The 23,208-nt window shown below is 44.8% G+C and overlaps 1 protein-coding gene across 2 annotated transcripts in view; it reads left to right on the top strand.

The window, feature by feature from the left end:
* Tnfaip8 (TNF alpha induced protein 8) overlaps nucleotides 1-23,208 on the top strand; it is a 111,882-nt gene that overhangs the window by 73,224 nt on the left and 15,450 nt on the right. The window contains exon 2 of one of the 2 annotated variants that reach the window (XM_041660064.1): nucleotides 80-392. The exons of the other annotated variant lie outside the window; for it this stretch is intronic. Coding sequence (XP_041515998.1) covers nucleotides 320-392 — 73 coding nt within the window. The 5' untranslated portion in view covers nucleotides 80-319. The remainder of the gene's footprint in view (nucleotides 1-79; nucleotides 393-23,208) is intronic. 2 annotated transcript variants of the gene reach the window in all.

Raw genomic sequence — 23,208 nt, 5'->3', positions numbered from 1 at the left:
AATGTCAGAAGTGCTAACCCCCAGATGCAGTGCGAGCTTGCCCCTGTGCACTTCTGCCCCGTACCTCCGTTCTCTCCAGGGCACCTTTCCTGTGCTGGGCCCCACCTGCCGGGTCGCTTCCACCCGCGGCGGCCCCTCGGGGGCGGACTCCTGTGGCCCAGCCCCGCGCGATTCGTCACTCCTGCGGAACTTTCCCCTGAAAATCCCTCCCGCAGCCAGCCGTCTGCCTCGGGAGGTTCTGATCTCAGCGGCTTCCTCCCACCGCGTCCCGCCGCCCGCGCGCATCGCTCTCGTCTGGGAGCCTCGCACCCTCACGTCCATGTCCGCGGCGGTGGCGTCTGCGGCTGTGCACCCCGACAGCATGCTCTCCGAGGCGGAGGAGCCCAAGGAAGGTACGCCAGCAGCTCGGCTCGCCAAGTTCAGCGCAGGAATGTGGAGGAGGGCGGGAGCAGGCATTGATGGGAGCAGCTAGCAAGCGGTGGGGAACTTTGTCTCTCTCCAGCCTGGCTGGACGCGGAGAGCCCAGGGTGCAGCCCTGTCCCACTAGGCAGGCGGTTAAGAGGCAAGGGACCCAGCATCAGACCTAGCCAAGCCTGCCCACCAAGGCTGCTTTTCAGATTTCTCTTGAAAGGAGAAAGCGAGCTTTGACTGTTAATACAAAAAAAAAAAAAAAAAAAAAAAAAAAAAAAAGCGCTTGGAATGGGCCGCCTGCCTGGGGACAGCCCAAAGCTGGATTCCCAGGAACAGCCCAAGTCCGGGTTTCTTGAAAAGGGGTGTCAGAAATTGGAAGGGACGTGCGTTTCCGGCTAAAAGGGGAAGCTGAGTGAGGAGAGAAGTGAAAGATCTTTATTTGGGGAATACGTTCTTTTTTGTTTGTTTTTTTGTTTTGTTTTGCCAACTCTTCTGCTGTTCGTTTTGCTGGGGACAGAAAGATGTGAGGGGGCCCCTTTTACCATTTGAAATAGGAGAGGTTGTCCCTTTCTGTCTTTGCAAAAGCAAGAGTTTCATTTACTGCTAACAGAGCTGGTGACAGGCCTGGAAAAGCTCCAACCAAAACACTATTATAGCTGGTGTTAGCTTGGGAGTTTATTTGTGTATGAGTGTTTGTGTGCTTTGTTTCCTGGAACTTTATGTATACAAAAGTCCACTTGTACACGGGGGTGGGAGTAGAGGTGGCTGGGGAAAATTAGTGGGTGGGGGTGTTCAAGGCTGTGAAATCCCCCGTTCTTTTCAGTTAGCATCTTGGAGACTGCTAAGTTGCAAGTCAGCCACAGCTCCTGGGGCAGCAACTGAGCAAGGAAAGTTCTACATTTTGCAGTGTAGGCCTTCGATGTGGCCCATGTACCTCACTATGTGGAATGAGGGAAACTGTCAATTGAAAGGGCTTGTTTAACAGAAATCCGGGCCAGCCAGCATGAGAAGTGACAGCTAGGAGAATTATTGCTTTGAAGCAGGGTGTCTCCCTTTGTTGGCCTCTGTACCAAGAGAGCTTTGTGCTGATGGCTGTGTTTTGTGCAATTTACACGAAGTCAAAAGTAGCCAAAGGAAATAGGAGCTGGGCTGAGAAGTCGTTCCTGAACTTTTTTTGTAAATTCCAGGCCTGTTATTCCCTGTCTTTTAGGAAAGGAGTTGGGGGAGTGAGGGGATGAATACTGCCAGGTCAACTGTATTACACCTCCCTCTGGCTTCATCCACAGTCTCGCCTCCTTTGGCTGCCTCTGGCTGTGAGTTTGCAGGCAGCCACATGGAAGCTGTGGTGTGTGGGCGCCTTTCACTTGTTCCTCATCTGCCCTTGCCTGCAGTGGTTACTTGCCACACACCCTTTGCCCTCTTCATTTTAGAGGAAATCCAGAATATTCGTTTCTTTTAAATTAACCTGAGCTGCTAGAATTTTAAATTGATAGCAGTTAGGGTAAGTTGTTTTGTTTTGTTTTTTTAAACCAAGTCTGAGGAAAATTGGTCTATTACTTAATGACCAGATTGATGCATTGAAGCTTGTGCTAGGATGTGTGTTAGAATGTGCCTGTGTGTGTGTGTGTGTGTGTGTGTGTGTGTGTGTGTGTGTGATCTGCCAGGCTGCTGTTTTGTGGACTCCAACCCCTCACTTAGTCTATCACCACTTAGTTTTCTTGCTATTTCTCCTCGCCGATCCCATCCTTCCCTACCTCCCTTCACTTACAGTTTGTGGTTTTTTCTCCTGGGGGTAGCCTTGTCTGTCTTGTCTAGTGAGAGATCATCCAGAGCCCTTCACACTCTTTGAATGGCAAGAAAATTGCCTGTGGATGCTTCCCATCCCATTTGTTGTAGTGGTGGATACTTCCGATTCAGTATTCCGAACCCTAGTAAGAGACTAGCGTACTTTCACTGGGGGCGAATCTGAAAAACATGCCATCAGAAGTAGAAGTCCTTAGAGGCCCATTTATCCGTGCGCATGCATGAATGTGGACGAACATGACTGCGGAGATTGTTCAGCTCTCATAGCTTAGAATGCCCTTGGCTCTGTGCTAGCAGTAGCTCCCACCTATAGTCACCTCCTGAAGAAAAGCTTTCATTTTGCCTGTTTGCCAGTAGGTAAGTGCTTAACATGATTTTAAAAAAAATCCAGAATTTGCTACGAAGGAGAAAGCGTTTACAATATCTAGCCATAAAGTGAAGGGGAAGCAGCCAGTTTATTAAGGAGGAGAATGCCTTTGAAAAGAGGATGTCAACAGTTTCCTGAGGATCTGGGCTTCCTGAGGAGACAATTAATATCCACATATTTGGCATTTAGTTGCTTCCTGTTGAGTATGTTGCTTAATTATGAACGTAGTAAAAATGAATGATAGTTGAGATCACTGAGGATGACTTAGACATAAGCACTGAGGAATCCAAGACTCCTTTGCCTTGAGAATCAATCAGGGTTTGGGTGGTGGAAATGCGAAAGCTATCATCGCTTCCTGAGGACCTGGGAGAGAATTGAGGGCTGGCTGGCAAGAGAGTACAGCTCTCTGCTTCATTGCCCACACGAGCCTTTTCCCTTTGCCCCCTAACCTAGGTCATTCCTGCCCCACCAGTTCCAATATTTCACAGTGAACATGATGGCCATTAGACAACCTTCTGTTTGCAGACTGGCAACCACATGCACCAAGCCGTGGAAGCAGGTGTCTTTGATACTCCAGAATGACACCCTTCCACCGTGGCCCTCCACACAGTCTTTCTTCGTTCCTTCCCTCCCACGCTTACATGAGTTCTCATTTCTCCAAAAAAAAAAAAAAGTGTTTGCCATGTTTCTGCCCTAATACTCTTTTCTTTATCTGAGCCCTTTTCCTAACCAGCTCTTCAGAAAAGCCGTTTCTGAACCAACTCCTCCCTTATCTGAACCAGAACCCCCAGATGTCTGTTCTCAGAACTCCTGTACTTTCCTCTGTTGCTACACACCACACTGGGTAACCTCCCTTCCAGGCTGCAGTCTCTTAAGCAAAAGTGTCTTTTCCACCACCTTGGTCCCCAGAGTCTACAGAGAGAGAGAGGTGCTTGTTAAATACCATGGACGAAACAGCTGACTCGTGTATAAAGCTTATCCCCATCACTTGGTCCAGTTTTAAGCATTACTTATCTGCCCTTTAAAATGAACTTTTCTTTAAAAACACTTTCTGATTGTTTTAATTTTCAAGATATCATCTGGCTGTGTAACCCAGGCAAACCTTGAGCTCACAGTGATGCTCCTGCCTCAGTCTCCCAAGTGCTGGGATTACAGATACATACCAGCATACCTGGCCTTTTAATGTTCTTTTCCTGGTACCTTGAATTACTAAAATCTGGTTGGTTTTGTGTTTTGGTTTGTGAAATTTCTTTTCCCTTTTGTCTTTTTGGTTCATCACTCTACAAATTTGTCAAAATCATCAGTAAACCTCTGGTCATATCTTTTGTCAAAATGACCATTTAAAACTGTAATAATAATAAGTTTAAAGGCTAGCAAAATGGATCAGCCAATGATGGTGCTTGCCCAAGCTGGATGACCTAAATCCAATCCCTGGAACTCCCATGGGAAAGAAGAGAACCAATCCCTACAAGCTGTCCTTTGACCTCCACAACTTCTCCCCATCTCCCATCACACACACACACACACACACACACACACACACCACATAAACAAATTAAAACCACCACTAAAATACAGCTATATTTAACACTAGGAACCAGCATCGTCCTTGGTTCCTCTGACGTCAGCATCCCTTGGTTCCCTTTCTTTTTCCAGCTCTTGTGTCACATCTGCTCTGCCTCCATCCTGGTCTCCTCTAAGAACCACCTGTATACTGAGCTGGCTGGCAGGCACTGTGCTCTGAACATTGAACAGGAACCTTCAGTTCAATAAGTCTCACATGACCACACCCCTTCTGCCAGCACAAATCTGATCTCTCTTCGGAGTTTCTACTGAATGTCCTCCCCCTCTCTTTGGATTCCTGCATGTTCCTATTAACTCTGTCCTTTCCTTTGTCTTCTGCCTCCAAGTAGTCACCAAGGAAGGCCTCCCACTTCCCCTGCCTCGTTCCTTCTGGAATACATCTTGTTTATATGTCCTGCACCTGAGCGTTTGTGCTCGGGTTGTTCTAGTAATCGCCCCCATTGCTACAATTCCAGAGGCAAAAAATGGAATGTAGTTTCTGTTATTGTAAACAAAATAATTGATGGAAATTTTGAATAATTTGTACATTCACTGTGTTTAGACAGCTTTCTATCACTCTAATAAAAATACCCGAGGTAATCAACTTCTATGGAAACATTTGTTACTGTTTTTTTTAATAGGCTTTTACTGTATAACCTAGAGTAGACTTTTAATTAACTATGTATACCCATTGGGGGCTTCAAATTCCTTGTCCCCCTGTCCTAGGCTTGTGGATGCTAGGATTGCAATTAGGAATCTCTCTGGTTGAAGGGTTTATTTTGATTTGCTGTTTTAGAGGTTTCAGGGCATGATGGATGGGCCTCTTGCCTGGGTCTGTGCTGTTGGCGGCTTATCATGAGGAAAACCGTAAATGCGGTGTCCAGGAAATCACAGAGAACAAGAACAGGGCGCAGTCTCACCCTGACACCCTCTGGTCACTGGAAACCCTCCATCATCTTCTAGTTGTGCCCCTGGTGGCCTTTGAACATAAGCCTGCGGGGAACGCTGAGATCAGATCCTCAGCACCCACTAACAGGCTCAAAACCCAGGCTTTCAGGATGTTCTAGGGAGCACAGTCAGACCCCAAGAACCATCTGGTGAGGTCGCTACCACTGCCATCACTACCTCTGACTATTCAGGTTTTCTGTCATCTTAGCCTTCAAGGTCCCAGATTTTAGTCATCTGATTGGTCCTGGCTGAGAGTCCCTGCCCTTGCTGCTGGGGGAGAGGGTGCTTCCGATTCCAGTGCTGGGAAATGGGAGTCTGAGTCTTTCAACTGTGTTAAGGAGACCTGTTGCAAGATGGGAAGTTCTAATTTGCATCCCCTTAACCGCAACAATCTACCCCAGCACTTGGCCAGCAGTATTCTGTTCAGTTACTTCCCCATTCCTCTCAACAGCCCCATTTCCTTGGCTGTGATCGCTCTGGTTCTGCCTCAAGTGGGTTCTGCCTCCAAGTACACCCATTTTGCAGAGAATGCTCTTCCAGCCTGTTCCCTGGTATCCTATGCTTATCCAGTATGCACTGTTTTCACCCTGCGATAACAATAAGTCATTCCATTTGCCTGCACTTTATTATGAACTTTTTGACAATAAGGTTATACATTTTCCCTTCCTGAACCCCCAACGCCAAACTAGGGGCATCTCATATGGAAGGAGCTAACAGTGGTTTGTTGAATGATCAACTTTAAATGAAGATATGTGATATGGCAGAATCTTGAAGAAAGAGCATTGCTTAAAACTTGCCTCGCCTCTTTCTAGAAATAGAAATGGCGCCTTCTGAATCCAGAGGATCAGCTTATTTTGATTTTCTTAAAATTTTCATACAGGTATTCTTATTAGCAAAGACAAAACAAGCATGGGGACAGGGTCTCAGTAGCTTGCCAGCATCGTGAATTTCCTTGAACACAGAAGAAGCAGCACCAAAGCTAGGCTATGCGGAGTCCTTTCCTACACTAGATCCCGTGCTGGGCGTACTCTCATTGCATGCTGTGTCACGGTCCTTTGTGTCCATCCCAGTTGACCGCTAAGCAGCTTCATTTCAAAGTGTGAATAACTGTACCCGAAGTTAGGAAAGGTAAAACCAGAATTTGAACAGAGACCCACTAACTGCAGAATGTGTTCCTTCAACCCCCGTGTAAAAGTTCCAGCCATGTCTAAACCTGCCCCTCGTCCATCCTCACATAAGCTTGGGGTTCAGGAAGAGTCTCTATAGCCTGGGTCTACTTGTGCCCTAGAGAAGTCAGACGTGGGGAGACAGAGGCTCTGGCTCACGCTCTCTGCTGCCTCTTGCCAGGAGGCAGCTGCCCAGGTCACTCTCCAGTGCTTCTGTCCAGCCCAAGTGCAGGAGATCTAGAAGCCAGCATCGCAGGGGGCTGCCTCCTACAAACACAGAGGAATCCAAGGGCAGGAGCTGCTCTCTAGAGCTAGCTGATGGTCTTGTTAACTGTTGTCACCTCCAGGCTGTAGAACCCTGGGACTTATTCCTTCTGTGTAATTTATTTTTGTACTTGACTGTGTGACAACATGTGACATTTGACTTTCTGTGTCTGCTTACTACACCGAATATAAAATGGTCTAGCCTCATTGCCACAAATGACAGGAATCCATTTATTTTTATGACTGAAAGGTATTCCATTTTGCCCTCATACCACATTTTCTTTATTCACTTATCATTGAACAATGTGGATCCCATATCTTGCGTATTAGAAAGTGCGGTGTTCAATATGGGCAGACGGGCATTTCTTTGGCATTCTGATTTTATTTCCTTTGGATAAGCACCCAGTCAGTGGAATTGCTGGGTCATGTGGTAATTGTATCTCTGTTTTTCTGAGGAACTTCCATAGCGTGTTGTGTAATGCTGTATTGATTTATATTCCTACCAAAAGTGTATAAGAATTCTTTTTATTAAAATACCTGCCAGCATATTTGTTTTTGTTTTCCTCTTGGCGACAGCCACTGGAACTGAGGTGCTGGCTTCTCACTGCCAGTTCCAGGTATGCTTCCCTGATGACAGGTGTGGAGCACATACCTTTTCATGTGTTTGTTGGTCGTTTGTTTGAGAAACACACATTCAGACAGGTCTTCTGGATTTTGGTTGGGTGACGTGAGGTTTTGCCATTGAGTTACTCAACTTCCTTGCACGTTACAGTAATCTGTCCCTTGTTTCTCGTTAGATGAATGGTTTGCAGATCGTTTCTCTCTTGTGGGTTATGTCTTTATGGTGTCCTTTGCCCCACAGAAGCCCTTGCCGTTTGCTGTATTCTTATTTGTTTGCTTTTGTTTCCTCACCCCAGAAGCCCCTTTCTGTTTCATCGTCCTGAAGGTTTTCTTCTAGAAGTTTCACAGTTTCGCTGGTCAAGTATTTATAATTGAGGAGAAGACTCAGTTTACGGTGGTGACTTTCTAGAATCCTCTTCTGAGGGAATGGACCCCTATGATGCTGTATAAGCTGGGCATCGGATGCTGTTGATTCTCACTGTTTCAGACCCATGGGGTGTGGCACTCCAGGTTCTCATTCATTGCCTTGCCAGGTCCCTCCTTGTTTCTTCTCTTTACAGCCCTGGTTTGGCCAAGGGAACGACAAGGCGATGCCAGTGATGAGGTTGGCTATGATACAGTGCCCGGCACTTGGTAAGCCTGACCTTGATGTCATACATAATGTAACAGGCATAGCAATCTCTCCTGAAGGCGAGACTTTTATTTGTGGACATTTCTATTCCACAGATGACGCCAACAACTTGGAAATTGGTGAAACGAACAGGGTACATACTGCAGTTTGTTCCTAAAATCATACCACAAATGAATTAGAATAAAATGAGGCCCTGTGCATGGCTAACTGTCTAAGAGAGGTCTGTCTAGGAAAATGTTTTGTAATTAAAATAATCCTCACTGCGAGTGCGTGTAGAATCGCCCACCGTGATTGGGGGTTAGAACAATATCACATCGTACGTCTTCCACTCTACACTTTCATATTGGAGAGCGGCACCCAGGTTGAGAGTGCCCGCCCGCCAGCCTTGTTCTACCCTCTCCCTGGCATGCGTGACGAATAAGGACGTATGTAAATATGGTCTCTGCCTTCAGGCCATGAAACCTCCTTGAAACAGGAGAGTAATCTGTTTGTATAGATGTTACCCACTGCCTTTTGGAGAAGTTTAAAAACCTAAATGGACCATTTGAACAAATGTAGTGTTCGCATTCGACCTTCTCCAGTGAGAATAAGAGATAAGGCACATTAAGTAATATTTAGCTCTGCAAATAGGTCCTCGGTGTGAAAGGGGCAGACCAGAGCCTTAACCAGTGGGCCCACTTGTTTTCATCCCCTTAAGAAGAATTAGTTACTGGGAGCGCTGGTCGGGTGGGGAAGCCTTCAGGAAAATGTGCTGCATGTGTGTGGTTGGGGAAGGAGTCAGTGCCTAACCTGGAGCCCACATTGCAGGAACAGATGCCCATTCCACAGCCTTTCCTCCCGGGAGCCTGCAAGCCTGCTGCATTCTGGGAGTCAGAACATTTGTTTTTAGGAGGTAGTTGAGGGGCAGTGGCCTGCTGTTTTCCGCAGCCCCTGACAGACAATGACCATGGCAGAGGAAGTGTTGGCTCTTGTTCTGATGGCTTACCATGGAAGAGTCAGCTGGAGGGGTTGTAGTGTCCTTGCGAGTCGTTGCCGAGTGGGGAGCGAATCGGTATCAGTCCTGCTCTGGGGATTAATAGCATCGCAAGGCCTGGGAATCGTTATCAGATTTGGTTCCCTGCCTCCATGTTAATGGTTTTGGAGACAGCACTTAGCCTCGTACATAGACTCTAGAGGGAATGTGTCCTCTAGTGATAAACAAGGTTTAGCCTTATAAATATTGAGAAGCAAAGTCAGGTGGAGAGATTGCTTGCTCTTTGAACTCTGCGAGAAAGTGTGTGGAGAAAGAAAAGGCTGGACCATGGGTTTAGTTTTCTGAAAGCAACCATTTTTTATGGGGGGGGGCAGAGAGAGGTGGAACTAGTTAGGAAAAAGAAATAGACTCACACCAATGAGAGGAGTAAATCCCAAAGAGAATGGGCTTGGAAGCCAGGAGGAGAGTCCGTGGAAGAAATGGCCAGTGAGTCTGAAGGAATGTTAGAGAGAATGCTTTGCCCCCGTTTGGGGCCTTGAGTGAAGTTGGACTCAAGTAAACCCGGGAGCCAAAGCTTGAGGAGGCCATTGGGGTGGGGTGGGATTGGAATGTGCCTTGGGCATTCGGCTGCTATTAAATGGGCGAATGAAGACTGTCCTTCTGTAAGTACCCAGTCCTCCTAAGCTCCCATGATTTCCCTTGCATGTGTTTTCCGAGTCTTACCAACAGACTCCTGTCATTCTGTCCATCCCAGCACCTCCCCTCCGTGCGGAGGGGAATCTGGGGAGCAGGTCTGCAGGCCTCTGGGGCATCACCAGGTGAGCCCCAGTACATGGAGGTAACAGGTAAAGATAGTCGAGAGGAAAAAAATAAATGTAAAACGGGCAGAAAAAAAGTTTTCCCACAAGCTATAACAGCTCAAACACTCAGGAAAGTGTCCAGCTTATAAGAAAGGAACCCGCACAATTAGTGCCAAACAGAAGAGATACCAAGGAAAGGGTTGGGACAGGACCCTAAGCACCTCTGTGCCTCCAGGGCTACTAGCTAAGTACCTCCACGAAGGTCTGCTCATTAGCCCCAGGAGGCTGAGCTCTAGCTCCTCTCCCTCTCTAGACAGAGTTCCCTCCTCCTAGCAACCAGTCCTTATTCTCTGACTTACCTCATTCGCATAAACAGGTAAGAGTTTGTGGTGATACATAGGAGTGGCTTCTCTCCCTTAGGACCTTTGTGACAGAAACTGTGAACCTAGAACATATAAGAATAGATGTTCTTGTCACTTAAGAAATTCCCAGGGTTTTAGGAATGCTGGCCAGGAGCCAGAGATGAAGATAGTGTTGATTTCCTATTGTATCATACCACTAGACAGGTCTTTGTGCTCTGAAGACCTTCGCCCCCCTTGAGAGCAAGAGAATTTTCCTTTATTCCTTTCTCCCCTCATGCCTTCATTTTCTCTCTTCCAAGGTGTTTACTTCTGGCATAAGCTGTATATTGTGGGAAGCCACTGATGGCCTTTGCCAGGGTGCTCTAGTCTTGGCATCTAACCTAGAGCTCTTCAGACTGCGATTTTACACATGCTCGGTAGGACTGAGACGCTCTGAAGCACTCTGAGAAATGTCAGTTTTGTTCTGTAATTACGATAGGGAACTGTTGTCATAGGCCAGGAGAAATATGTTACACGGCTCGCTCCTGGTGAGAAACTGGGAGATAATGTTAATGTACGGTTTCATTTAGGAACTAAGTAAATAAGGAGGCTCACAATAGCTCCCCAAGGCAGAACCCTGCCCAGGCGTGCTGACCACGTTCACACAGTGAATCCTCCCAGCACCTTTCATGAAAAGCCAAGAAGCAACCTTTTCTTTCCTTCTCCAGAATTCTCCTGTCAAAGTAAGATGGTCGTGCACCAACAGTTCCCCTGCCAGTGAGGCGCTTCGCAAATGATTTTTTTTCTTTCCAGGGTTAAAATGAAAATCGGGTAAGTCAGTTTTGAAATAGCTAGGATGAAAACACACCCCTCCTCAGATCACAGGTCCAAGCGCCGGGCCCAGATTCTTGAGAAGTCATCTCCTGGGTAGCTGTCAACAGAGGTGGGATTCTGGGGCACAGGTAGCACCTAGGAAAGGCAGGGGGAGAAAGGACTGGAAGCCAGAATTGAACAGGAAGTCAAGGGAGGAGGCGTTTGGCAGATTCCAGAGTAAGGGAACAATGAGAGAGAACTGGGGGGTGGGGTGGGAGGGGCGTGGTGGGAAGGGCGAGTAAGAATGGGTGGGCGCGTGGAAGGAGAGGAAGGGAGGAGTGTGGGAATAATGTGAATTGGACAAAATGTAACTGAAAACCCCCAAAGTGAGCTGCAGTATTTACCAGGCAAGAAACGATGATGGCCTGGGTAAGTTTGGGCAGTTTGCTTATTTTGGTTGGTTTAGCAGGAAGCGGGATGGGTGCTGTTTGCCAATGCGCTGTGCCAACTTGGAGCCAAAGGAATGGTGCCATTAGAAGATTATTTTTAAAAAAGGTTTCTCAGGCTGGATCTGCATGAGGGGACCATAAAGAAGGCAGTAACATTGGTACTCCTACAGCATGTTGACCTGGGCCAGTCAAAAGCCAGCCGGGGCTGTGTTGAATTTGCTAGAATGTCTAGTAACATTTTTTACTGGATTATAAAAGTGATTCCCTCCGAAAACTAGCAAATGGCAAATGATCAATTAGCAAAGCAATAAAGCCAGCCTGTGGCAATCATTTCAGATCTGCCCGCTGTTCTGGGCCGTCTGTTTGGACAGGGTTAGCATTACGGGACTGTTGAGTGGATTTATAACCAAAGCCCCTTGCCACAGAAGCTACACCCGATTCTAGGGGCTGCCCTCATCGACGAGTCAGTGTGAACTGGGAAGAATTTTAGGTTTAGGGTTTCTCATGCATAGAACTGGCTTATGTTGTTTGGTAACTCAGTCTTAGTTCTGACTTCTTGATCAAGCTGATAATTCTAGAAGTCTATGTAAGAGTGATTATTTCACATTCCTCTTCTGGCCTCGTATCCCAGCATGCTGTGGGATCGTTTCATGGGAGCGTCTGGCCATGGGGGCGGGCAGGCGTTCCTCATGTCTCTCAGCAGTCAAGCTGCAACTGGCTTGTTTCAACACATCAGAGGGTTAATCAGGTATATTATAATTGCTACTGGGAGAGGCAGTAGAGCTGAATCCTGACACAGTTCTCAAGGTTGCCAGGGGAAAGGGTCACCCTTACAATTCTTAATTGTTTTCCATTCTCTTTCCCAAATATGAATTCTTAATATAACATTGCAATCAGTAAATCGGTCACTATCATGTACATTCCTGATTGGTTTTTAGCTCTTAGCTCTTGTTCCTTTAAAACACGCTTGAACCGAATGAAAAGATAAAGGGTTGACAGCAGATCGATTAGTTGTCTTCGTTGCTGTTTTCTTCACTGAGCATTTTACAGTCTTTGGCATTTTTGTCCACGGAGATGTGGAATGTCAGCTGGATTAGTTAATGGTAGAGGAAGGTGTTAGAGTTTCCTTTCTGCTGCTGTGGTAAAACACTCTTACCAAAAACAGCTTCGTGGAGGAAAGGATTTATGTGGCTTATATTTCCAGGTCACAGTCCATCTAGGGAAGTCAGGGCAGGAACTCAAGTTGGAGCCTGCAGCAGAAACCATGCAGGAATGCTGCTTGCTTGCTTGCTTGCTTGCCTGCTTTCTGGCTCACTCATAGGCTAAAGCTCAGCTCGCCATTTTATACAACCCAGGACCACCTGCCTAGAGATGGAGCCACCCACAGTGCCTTGGGTCTTCAACCATCAATTAAGACAGTCAAGACAGTCCCTCGCAGACATGCCCACAGACCAACCTGATCAAGACAGTTGCTTGATTTAGACCCTTTTCAGGTGATTCTAGACTGTGCCATATTCACAGTTAATGGTAACCAGGACAGATGGAAGGAGAGAATTTTATTTAGTAGAGGTTCTAGAGTATCATAGAACCTCAGCACTTGCTTTCTTACTACAGAATTGTCTATGACTTTCCTTCTATTTTTTTATTTTTTGTGGACTATCTCTCCCTATTTTGTGAAGTGGTCTATTCTGTTTTGCATTGTATATCCTTCATAGTTTTAGTCAGCCAGATTTTTTTTTTAAGTCTATGGCACTTTTTTTTTTTTTTTTAGTTCATGAATGACTCAATTGACTGAATGTAGGCAGCTTCTGAACTTGGCAGTCAGTTGCCAATAGCCTGCCCGTGGACAGGAAGTGTTTAGTATAGATATGACTAACCATTTTCCAAGCTTAAAATAAAGTGGGGGATTTTGGACAGAGTAGGTCTTTGTCACTCATTCCAGTGTTCGTTACATGGTAAAGTTCAAAAATGCTATTTTACATTTTTCCAGGCCTTCATTTCACCTAACTTTGTATATTATACAGACTGAAACTTTTCTCATGCTGTTGGTGGTTTATTGATTTTTTAACAAACAAATTATGGCGATACTGGAATAGTCCTGAGAATCTTCTGGGTCTGTAATTTCTACTTGTTTTGTTTTTTGTTTTTTTTTTTTTTTTAATTTTAGCTCATTTTAGGTTATCACCCTCCTGAGCTACCTACCTGACCTGCCTATAGAAAGTTTAAGCTAAATGAAGGTGAGCCTTGAGTAACTCTGCAGACCAGAGACCTGTCCTCAATATAAGGCCCCTATGATACATCACCTTTAGCCGCCCCTGAAGCTCCTTCCGCTTAGCCTAGTGACTTTTAGACTTCTTTAAATCAGATCTCTCTTTCACTCAGAAAGAACCATGCTGTTTTGACAAACACCAAAATATTTTTTAGTGATTTTGCTCCTTTTAGCTATGTCTCTAAAAGAAACTTCTCTTCTTTTCCCTTACCCTCTCTCTAAATATTAAAATTTTTCCTCCTTTAACTTAAGGGGGAAAAATTCTATCTGGTGTCTCTTCTTTAACTTTTTTTAAAAGATTTATTTGTTTATTATGTATACAGTATTGTTAGTATTCTGTCTGCATGCGTGCCTGCAGGCCAGAAGAAGACACTAGATCTCCTTACAGATGGGTGTGAGCCACCATGTGGTTGCTGGGAATTGAACTCAGGACCTTTGGAAGATCAAGCAGTGCTTTAACCACTGAGCCATTTCTCCAGTCCCTCTTCTTTAACTTTTAAGCGGCACCCTTTTCCTGTGTTAGGATTTAAGAAGTATTGCTTGTAGGTTGTGGAAATTACAAATGAGTTGCAGCATTGATGAGAGGAGACTCTTCTGCATCCTCAGCTCAGCATCTGTTGACCCCTTGAGTTCCCATTTGTCTGTCAAATACAAGGGCATGCCAGATTTAAAATACAAAATGCATGCAAATATTTTTAGTTAGCTTAGGGGGAAGTCAGTATCAATTTGTTGAGACATCTTCAGAGACACAGCTAGACTTCATTTGCTAAGTTTAGAAAGAAATCATAAACATAAAATATATGGTTAAGGAATGTCTCAGTTAGGGTTACTACTGCTGCAATAAAAGAGGATGACCAAAGCAAGTTGGGGGAAAAAGGATTTATTTGGCTTAAGCTTCCACATCACTGAAGGAACTCAATTAGGACAGAAACCTGGAGGAAGGAGTTGATGCAGAAGCCGTGAAGGGGTGCTGCGTACTGGCTTGCTCCTCCTGGCTTGTTCAGCTTTCTTTCTTATAGAACCTAGGCCCACCAGCCCAGAGGTTTTTCTGCTCACAACAGGCTGGGCTTCCCCACTGATCACTGATTAAGAAAATTCCCTATAGGCTTGTCTGCCTATCGCTCAATCTTCTGGAGCCATTTTCTCAACAAGGTTCCCTCCTCTTGGATGACTCTAGCATGTGTCAAGTTGACCTAAAACTAGCCAGCACAGTTCTGTAGTAGGGCAAGACTTGGCTGTGACTCTAGAATGTGTGCCTTCCTTGTTTGTTCCTCTCTTTTCCTGCTGAAGCTTTGTTTTAGATTAAAGCTTGACTTTTAACATTTTAAACCCTATATATGAGTTTTCATCAAGTAAAAACAGTTCCTTGGTGCAAAATATCAATTCATTTTAGCTTTTTAGAAGCCAAGACACTTGGACCTGAGAGTAGCAGATCTGTGCTTTGTAGGTCTTCGTTTTTAATTTTTTTTAAGATTTATTTATTTTATATGCATGAGTATTTTGCCTGTGTGTATCTATGTATTCCCGTACCACATGTGTGTCTGGTGCCTGAGGATGTCAGAACAGGCATAGGATCCCCTGGAACTTGAGTTGTGGATGGCCATGAGTCATCATGTAGATACTAGGAACCAAACCTGTGTCCTCTGCAATAGCAACAAACCTGGATCCATGTTCTAAGCCACTGAGCCATTTTTCCAGTCCCTCATGGGTTTGGTTGTATTTGGTTTTGTTTTAATGTACATGAGTCTCTCTCTCTCTCTCTCTCTCTCTCTCTCTCTCTCTCTCTCTCTCTCTGTGTGTGTGTGTGTGTGTGTGTGTGTGTGTGTGTGTGTGTTTCCCAGGAACTTGAGTTAGTGATGGCTTTGAGCCTACATATGAGTGCTGGGAACTGAACCTGGATCCTTTGCAATATCGGCAAGAGCTCCTAATTACTGACCCATCTCTCTCCTCGTTTTAGCTTCTTTGATGATGAATAATACATTGTAGGCAAACAGAAAGTACTTGATACCCAGTGAAGTGTGAAGATAGGCCCACTTCTAGATGGTCCACAATATAAAATATTTTGCAAAAACAAAATGTGTGATTTTCATGAGATTCGTGGGTTATTTAAATCTGGATATGTATTATGCCTCTGGGCACGTCACCTGGTTTATAGGGCCTAGTGTGTATGATACTCAGTTAATATTTATACCATTCCCATCGCAAGAGTCAGTTCAAACTAGACTGAACAACACTACATAGGCACAAGCTTAGGAAGACCTGGAAGGACCTTGTCCCTGGCTCCCTTTGAGCCTACACAGGGAGTACTTAGTCTGGTGATAGGTGTTTGAGCCACTGCTTAGAGCAGTCAGACCACAGTGGGGTCTTGAGCAGGCTGGCTGTGCTTACCTAACCTCTTACTCAGTGGGAATGTGGTGGAAACTAAAAATTCATCTTTCAAATTTGGGTCAGACATAATTACTTTATGAAAATACATCCTATGGTGCTATTGGAAAAAAGAAATATCTTAGCCAAATTCCATGTCTGGAATACCTGAAGGTTACCCCCCTACACACACACACACACACACACACACACACACACACACACATCTCTCTCTGTTAAAATTCATTGGAATTCTGCTGTAGAACTTTTCACGTGCGCCAACCATGAGAATGCCAATCACCCCAAATATTTGTAGTTTTCTTATCCAATATCACTCCATTTTCTATTAGTGTAAATTTTATGTTAATAGTGTGTGTGTGTGTGTGTGTGTGTGTGTGTGTATCACTAAGGATCTAGGACCTTATACCTGCTAAGCAAGCACTCTGCCATGAAGGAACACACCACCCACGATGCAGATATAATAGAAGGAGATTCTTTGCTTTGTACATACTTAACACATGGTCAGGGACTAAACTCCCTTATGATGTGAGCTAAATTCTCTAAACGCTGGCTTAAATAGCTTATAAATTCTGGTGGGACGATGTGCGGCGTGGTATATTCCACAGTGATGCATAGTTAAGGACAGTGTGTGGGCTTCGTTTTGTTTATTTGCGGTAGAAAGTGCCCTGCATTGGAATGTGGGTGGGGTTCTGGCATCTGTGTGTTTGTGTGTTTCAGGGAAATCAAGGTACAGAGAAACACTTGCCATTGCCTATATAAAGACTAACTCTCTACAGCTGAGAGGTTAAAAATACTGCCCGAGACCACGTCGCATGCACCAGCATCTGTTTCCTTCACTCCAAGACCAGCAAAAGGCAGTAAAATGGCTGAGCAAGAGGGAGGCCAGAAAGATCTTCCCTTTCGGCAAATCGTTAACTTCCCCAAGCATTTTTTTTCCTTCCAAATTAGGGAACTAAGTGGCACAAATTGAAGAGCAACCCCCCTTAAGTTCATGGGGAAACTAGCTAACTAGAATAGATTTAATATTGTTTTAGAATTTTGATATCATATATTCAAAAGAATTGATTTATAAGTCTGATGCATTCTCTAGAATATTCATAGTCTCACTTCTGAGAGATAAATGCAGTGTTATTTTTCTTAGCTAGTGCTATGGCTTGGTTGTGCTCGGTCTTCCGAAGGTTGGTTCCAGTGCTCAACTCTTGATGGGCGCTTGATTGAGCAGTATTGAGAAGTGGTCAAATCTTGACCAGGCGGGGCCTGCAGGAGGTAGTTGTTGGGGATGGGGGGGGTGGGGGGGGCTGCACTCTAAGGCCGAATGCTCCCCTCCTGGGAGTGGACTAGGTCCAGTGGGGCCATCCCGTGAGTCTTGCTTCTTCCTGTGGGTCCCTTGGTGTGAGCCCGCACTGTGGTTGCCACTTCTTCATGGGTCGCTTGGTGTGAACCCTCACTGTGTTTGATGCTTCCCCTGGGTCCCTTGGTGTGAACCCGCACTGTGTTTGCCGCTTCCCCTGGGTCCCTTGGTGTGAACCCGCACTGTGTTTGCCGCATCCCATGCTCGTTGCAGCCTGAGCACATGAACAGCCACAGGTGTCATCTCGAGCTGGCAGAACTGTACTTGGCCTCAGATTGTTTGTTCCAACTACACGAGATGGATAAAGAGATATTTTCAACCTCTTGCAGCTGTGAGACTACTATAATAAAAATTTTAGTAAAGCATTATCTTTTTCCATAGAAACAACATTTTAATAGGAGGTCCTGTTATTTATAAAGTCTCAATGAAAAGTAACTGGCAGATATGATCAGAACTATTCCCCAAGACCAAAAAGATGGCCATAAACCTGGTTAATCATTTGACTCAGTAAGATTATATTCCCAGCCGTTAAAGTGGAAACACTGTACTGCCTCTTCAGATTTTGCATGGGCTTTGGTCTTTTAGAACACGAATCTAGGTACTTTGAAAATACAAATCTTACCATCACAAATTATATCTCAATAGCTTTTTAAGGTTATGTTAGTTAATACTGTTGTTTGTTTACGTGAACTCTTATTTCTCCCACATTGGCCCTGGTCATGTGAACTGTTTCTTCATGGACATGTAGGACACATTGAACCACCCAGAAGATCCACCCCGTGCCCACCCTGGAAACAAGCTGAGAAACCTCACCCAACCCCCGCTCTACTCCCCAGCCTTCTAGCTACTTTTACTTCCCCTTTAACAAGAACTTGCTCAGAAGGATAACTCTTAGAACAGGGAATGCGGTCCACCGATAATTATCTTCAGTGCTCTGTGAAACCCACAGCGAGAGAAGGGCAGAGAGGCACATACATACACATGCCTCGGCCTTTTACTGCATTGAGCATCAGCTGAGACATATTTGAGTTCATTTGGAAGCTAGTTTCGAACTTTTAAAGTTACATTTTCCCCCCAAGATGTCAAGGCAGGCATAGGATAGGAACCTGATCAGAATAAGGGGGCCGTTGATACCGGTAGCTTCATCCGGGAAGGAAAACAGAATGGGAAGTCCTCTTGCTGCCCTTGGGAACTCAGTCTCAAGGCATTACGAGACATACACATGAGTTAAGGACCCAGAGGGGATGCCACATTCTGGGGAGAGAAGGATCACGGAAAAGTATCTGAGGCAGAACTGTTGGTGTAGATGGTGGTGCTGGGAACTTGGAATGGAATGTGGTTGTTTCCCAAAACATGGCCCTGTGATGCCAGTGCTGCAGCGAGCGGCTTCAGGAAATCCAGGACGCGGTATCCAGACAACCACATCTCACGAGACCAGGTGCTTCCAGTTTGTTTGTTTTTTATCTTCTGTATCATTCCAGAGAATGCTTGTATTTGGACTGTGTGACCTTTGCCTCCTTAGTCACAGGACTCATTTTGTAATCCAAAGCTACACACAGACTCGTGGCCTTTGGCAAACAGCAGCATCTGGTAGCAGCTAATCGCGTTGGTGCCTGTTGTCTCCGTTGAATGATTTTTTTTTTACGTTAAGAATAGTGAATGAAGAAAACAGTAGTGACTGATTTTGATGACTTTGATGTGTTCAAAGGGAACGATGTCAGTCTCCACTCACACTGAAGAGTTGGTGTCCTTTCTAAGTAGGTTTATTTTGTAATAAAAGTATGTTAAGTAGCTACAAGGAAGCAAAATGCAGATGGTAGGTAGAAAACAAAGCGTGAGAGTGTAGTATTAAAGGAACCAGGCTGAAGATGTAGCCGAGGTGAATAGAATGTGACTTGAGGTGGAGAGAGACTTCAGGAAAGATCGGGAGGTTAAAAGTGGAAGCATTATGAGGAAAAAACGAGTCCAGAAGTCGACAAGAGCCTGGGAATTATGGAGAAGAGACCAGTGGCAGCCCCTTTGCCCAGTTTGATGGACAACGCAGGAACAAAGGGCTGGAAGCTCATGAGTCGCCGAGAGCCTTATCCTAGGTTCTTGTAAAGTGACTCACAATGCTGTAGGACCCTGGCCATTCCAGTCAGAAATGCTAACTCATACACCCACGGAGCTAGGGAGTTTCCCCTATGCTGATGGACAGGTAGGAAATTGGAGAGGACATGTCTTTCCCACCTTCCCTAGTCCCTGCCAGCAGAAGGTCAGGTTTTGTTTTTTTATGAAGAAGAAGTGGGGGGAAATCCCTCCAAACTTTCAGATGATTTTTTTTTACTAATTACAAAAGCAAAATTTTTACATATTATGGGGCCCCATTTTGGTGGATATATGAGTATGCTGGAATTAAATACTAGAGATGGCTGCTCAACATGTGGATATAACAAAATGATTTTAGAATGGTAACAGTGTAGATTTTACATGCTGTGAGTTTTACCACAGCTGGAGAAAAGTGATAGTGTTTGGTTCAGCTGGACAGCAGCAGCCATGGGCTTCTAAGTGGCAGAAATTGCTAAGTTTTAAGTGGAAAAATTTGCTTCTTACTGCTGTAGGTAGTGCCCCAGCCAAAACCTTTCCAGAAGGAGAGAGAGCCATCACAAGTTAATAGGACTCACGTGATGACCCTGGGCTGACCTGTGGGCCTCTGCTGGCCCTCTTCCATCTCTGGAGCAGGGGGTTGATGAAAGAGGGGGCAGGGTGGGGGAATGGGTGTGATGGAAGCTCCGAGGAGGGGAGGGCTGACAAAGTCTCTGAGAGAAGACATTTGTGTTGTTGATATTTGGCAGTGGGTCATAAAAATGACCCGTTTTGTTGTGTTATTTGCCAGAGTTTACTTTACCCTGATATCCACCGTTACAGAAGAAGCCCATCTCCAAGACAGCAAGTTGATATATTCAGGGCATGGTTTTCAGTTCTCGCGAGAAAGGACTGTAAGAGTGTTTTTAGTTATTTTCATTAACTGAAAACAATGAGTCTAATATACGAGGTGTGTGCTGTCAACACCATAGGACTGTGGTTACTTTAACTAAATATTTGTCTTTCTGGCTTGAGAGGGGCTTTGTTATTTTAAATTCTAAATATAATTTTAAGCCAGCCAGTTTCAATAAAGGGGAAAAAATAAAATAGATCCAGTTTGTTCTTTCTTTTTCAACGAATTTAGGTAAATTCATGCTTTCTTCTAGGTATATGTGTGCGATGTTTGTGTAGGTGTACATAGGTATGGGGTAAATGTGTATGGGTGTCTGTGTGCATGTGTGTGTGGAAGTCAGTGTCAGCCTCAGGAGCCATCCACCTTGTGTTTTTGAGGTGGGGGTCTCTATCTTGATGCTCTCTGAATAGGCAAGGCTGGCTGTCCAGCAGGTCCCGGGGCTCCTCCTGTCCCCACTTCCCCAGCACAAAGATAATTACATTGGAACTATACCAGCTTGTACAGCAAGCACTTTAATAACTGAGTCATTTTGCCCCGACCCTCATTTTCCAGTTTCTTGTCAATGATTGTAAAGAAAATGCTTTTTTATAGTTTGAAAAAATGTACTCTAAAAACAGAGTTATATTATCTCTTCAGATATAGGTATTCCCTACCAGTTCCAAGGCTATCGATAGAAGGCTTGTTTTTTATTCCTGTCTTTAATGATTAAATGAGGAGAATATTTTTTTCCCAGAAGATGACAGTGAAATATGCATCGCTTGTATAAGCGTCGTTGAGGTAGCTGTGTAACAGATAGTAAAATACATCATCTGTAGTTGCTTATTTTGGTTGTGTTTCATGGAAACAGTATCCATGCCCTACTCCTCCCCATCCTCCTGCCTCCTCCCCACAAATCTAGGCACTACATGCTAGAGATTAACTGAAAATTTATTATAGCAAGGAATACGTAATAAAGTATAACCAGTCACAAGGATTCTACTCCAGGTTACAATGGAAGCAAAGCCACCAATGCCTACTCCAGTAAGAGCTAGGCAGGACAGTCAAGACAGTTTGTGGGGAAAGCTTGGGGGCTGCACCAGGCCAAGGTTACTTCCTGTGCTTTCTTCACGTCTCTTTTCAAATGTGACCTTTTCAGAAAGGCCTTCCCTGACCACCCTGGATGGAAGAACATGTTCTCTCATTTATACACTTGTTTTTCATATGGCCCCTGGCCCTACTTGGCACTTACCTGTTTGTTTCTGTCATGGGTCTTCCTTTAGAATCCAAACTTACTGTGTGCATGTGTTCTACCTAGCACATAATAGACACTCAGTTAAAACAAAAAATCTGTGCTATGAGAAATGAGTGGAGTGAGGGCTTCCTCCCAACCTCTAAGTTTATTTATTGTTTGGGGTTTCACAATGATACAGTGACAATTAGTTCAACTTTCTCCTGAGATCTTTATGAACTTGGCAAATTTACCTCCTCTCTGTGACCCAGTTGACACATTGTATAGAAATGAGATAAGGCACCAAATATAGCAGAAGCCTGGGACTGTCTTAGGTACTTTGCTGTTGCTGTGAAGAGGCACCATGACCAAGGCAACTCTTATGAAAGAAAGGATTTAATTGGGGGCTTGCTTACAGCTTCGGAGGGTTAGTCCATTATTGCTATGGCAGAGGGCATGGTGGCATGCAGGCACTTGCTGGAGCAGTAGCTGGAAGCTACATTCTGATTCATAGGCTGGGAGAGAGCCTACGGCATGGGCTTTTGAAACCTCGAAGCCCACCACCCCCAGTAATAAACTTCCTCCACCAAGGCCACTACTGATTCTTCTAATCCTTTCAGATGGTCACTCAAATATATGAGCCTACAGGGCCATTTTTATTCAAACTACCACACTAATGTATGAGTACATTGCTGGGCTGGACGATGTGTGTGTGTGTGTGTGTGTGTGTGTGTGTGTGTGTGTGTGTATGTGTGTGTGTATGTGTGTGCGTGTGTGTGTGTGTGTGTGTGTGTGTGTGTGTGTGTACCTTCAAGTAAACAAAGATTTTACTGGATGGGGAGGATTAAAACATTGGCATAAAACTGTTATAAGGTGGGGCTTAAAAAAATTTTTTATTTCTTGTCCTAAACAAAATTTTAGAGTATTTGACTGAAAAGACTCATATTTAATGTTTTTTTTATAAATCCCTCCTCTTTTTATTTTTTGAAACGCTTTTTCAAACTCATCAACATATATGCTCTCCTTTTCTGTCTCAGAGTAAGAAACTGCAGTAGGGAGGAAGTCCTTGCTCAGCAATAATTGGCTCAATGAACCTGCATTAGGGCCTTAGTTCAAAGAGTAAATTATTCCCTCTGTTTCATTTGCATGTTTCCAAGTGAACCCATCTTTCTGGGGGTGGGTCCTTGGACAGGAGATTGACCTGGCCACATTGGGACGTGATGTCTGCACCCAAGCCAGAGAGTCTGTTCTCTTGATCAGGAGGCATTTTCTTCTTACAGGACCTTCATGCTGACTTTTAACAGTCCAACCTCCCTAAAAACCTATAATCATGTAGGGACCAGATCAGAGAAAGAGCTTCTCGGCAGGAGTTTTAATTCCAGACTATTCAGTAGGAGCTCCAAAAGTCCCTTGAAAGTCTAGTGACATTTATATGGTACAGGTTAGAGGTCACCCACTCAAAACTCTAGGCATGCTCCTTCAAAAGAGAGGGGTCACAACGTAGCTCAGGAGCACCATTGTCATGTGGGAACATGACATCTTATGCACGGATCTTAATGATTGTTCAAAGATGTTCGGGAACAAAGATTTTGAGGTTCAACTGTCCCCATTTTCTAACACTAACCCTAAGAGCAATACAACTCTGTGTTTTACCCGAATCTGGGGAGTCGAGGCTGTAGACTCTACAGTGCTTCCTGAGCCCCTGAACTAGAGGCAGACAGACAACAGACAACGGGGAAAGAACAACTCCAAGGACTCAGATGTTTCTTTGGAAGCACCCAGAGTCAGGAACTGTGCTGCGGACGGAGAGTCTCCAGGGAAGGGACTTGCGTTTATCAGACCCCCTAGAACATGAATGCCTTGATATCT

Source organism: Microtus oregoni, unplaced genomic scaffold, assembly GCF_018167655.1.
Source record: "Microtus oregoni isolate MIOR12 unplaced genomic scaffold, Mior012 000011F_ref0000422, whole genome shotgun sequence".
Lineage (NCBI taxonomy): Eukaryota > Metazoa > Chordata > Mammalia > Rodentia > Cricetidae > Microtus > Microtus oregoni.
This window is presented reverse-complemented; position numbering and strand designations above follow the sequence as displayed.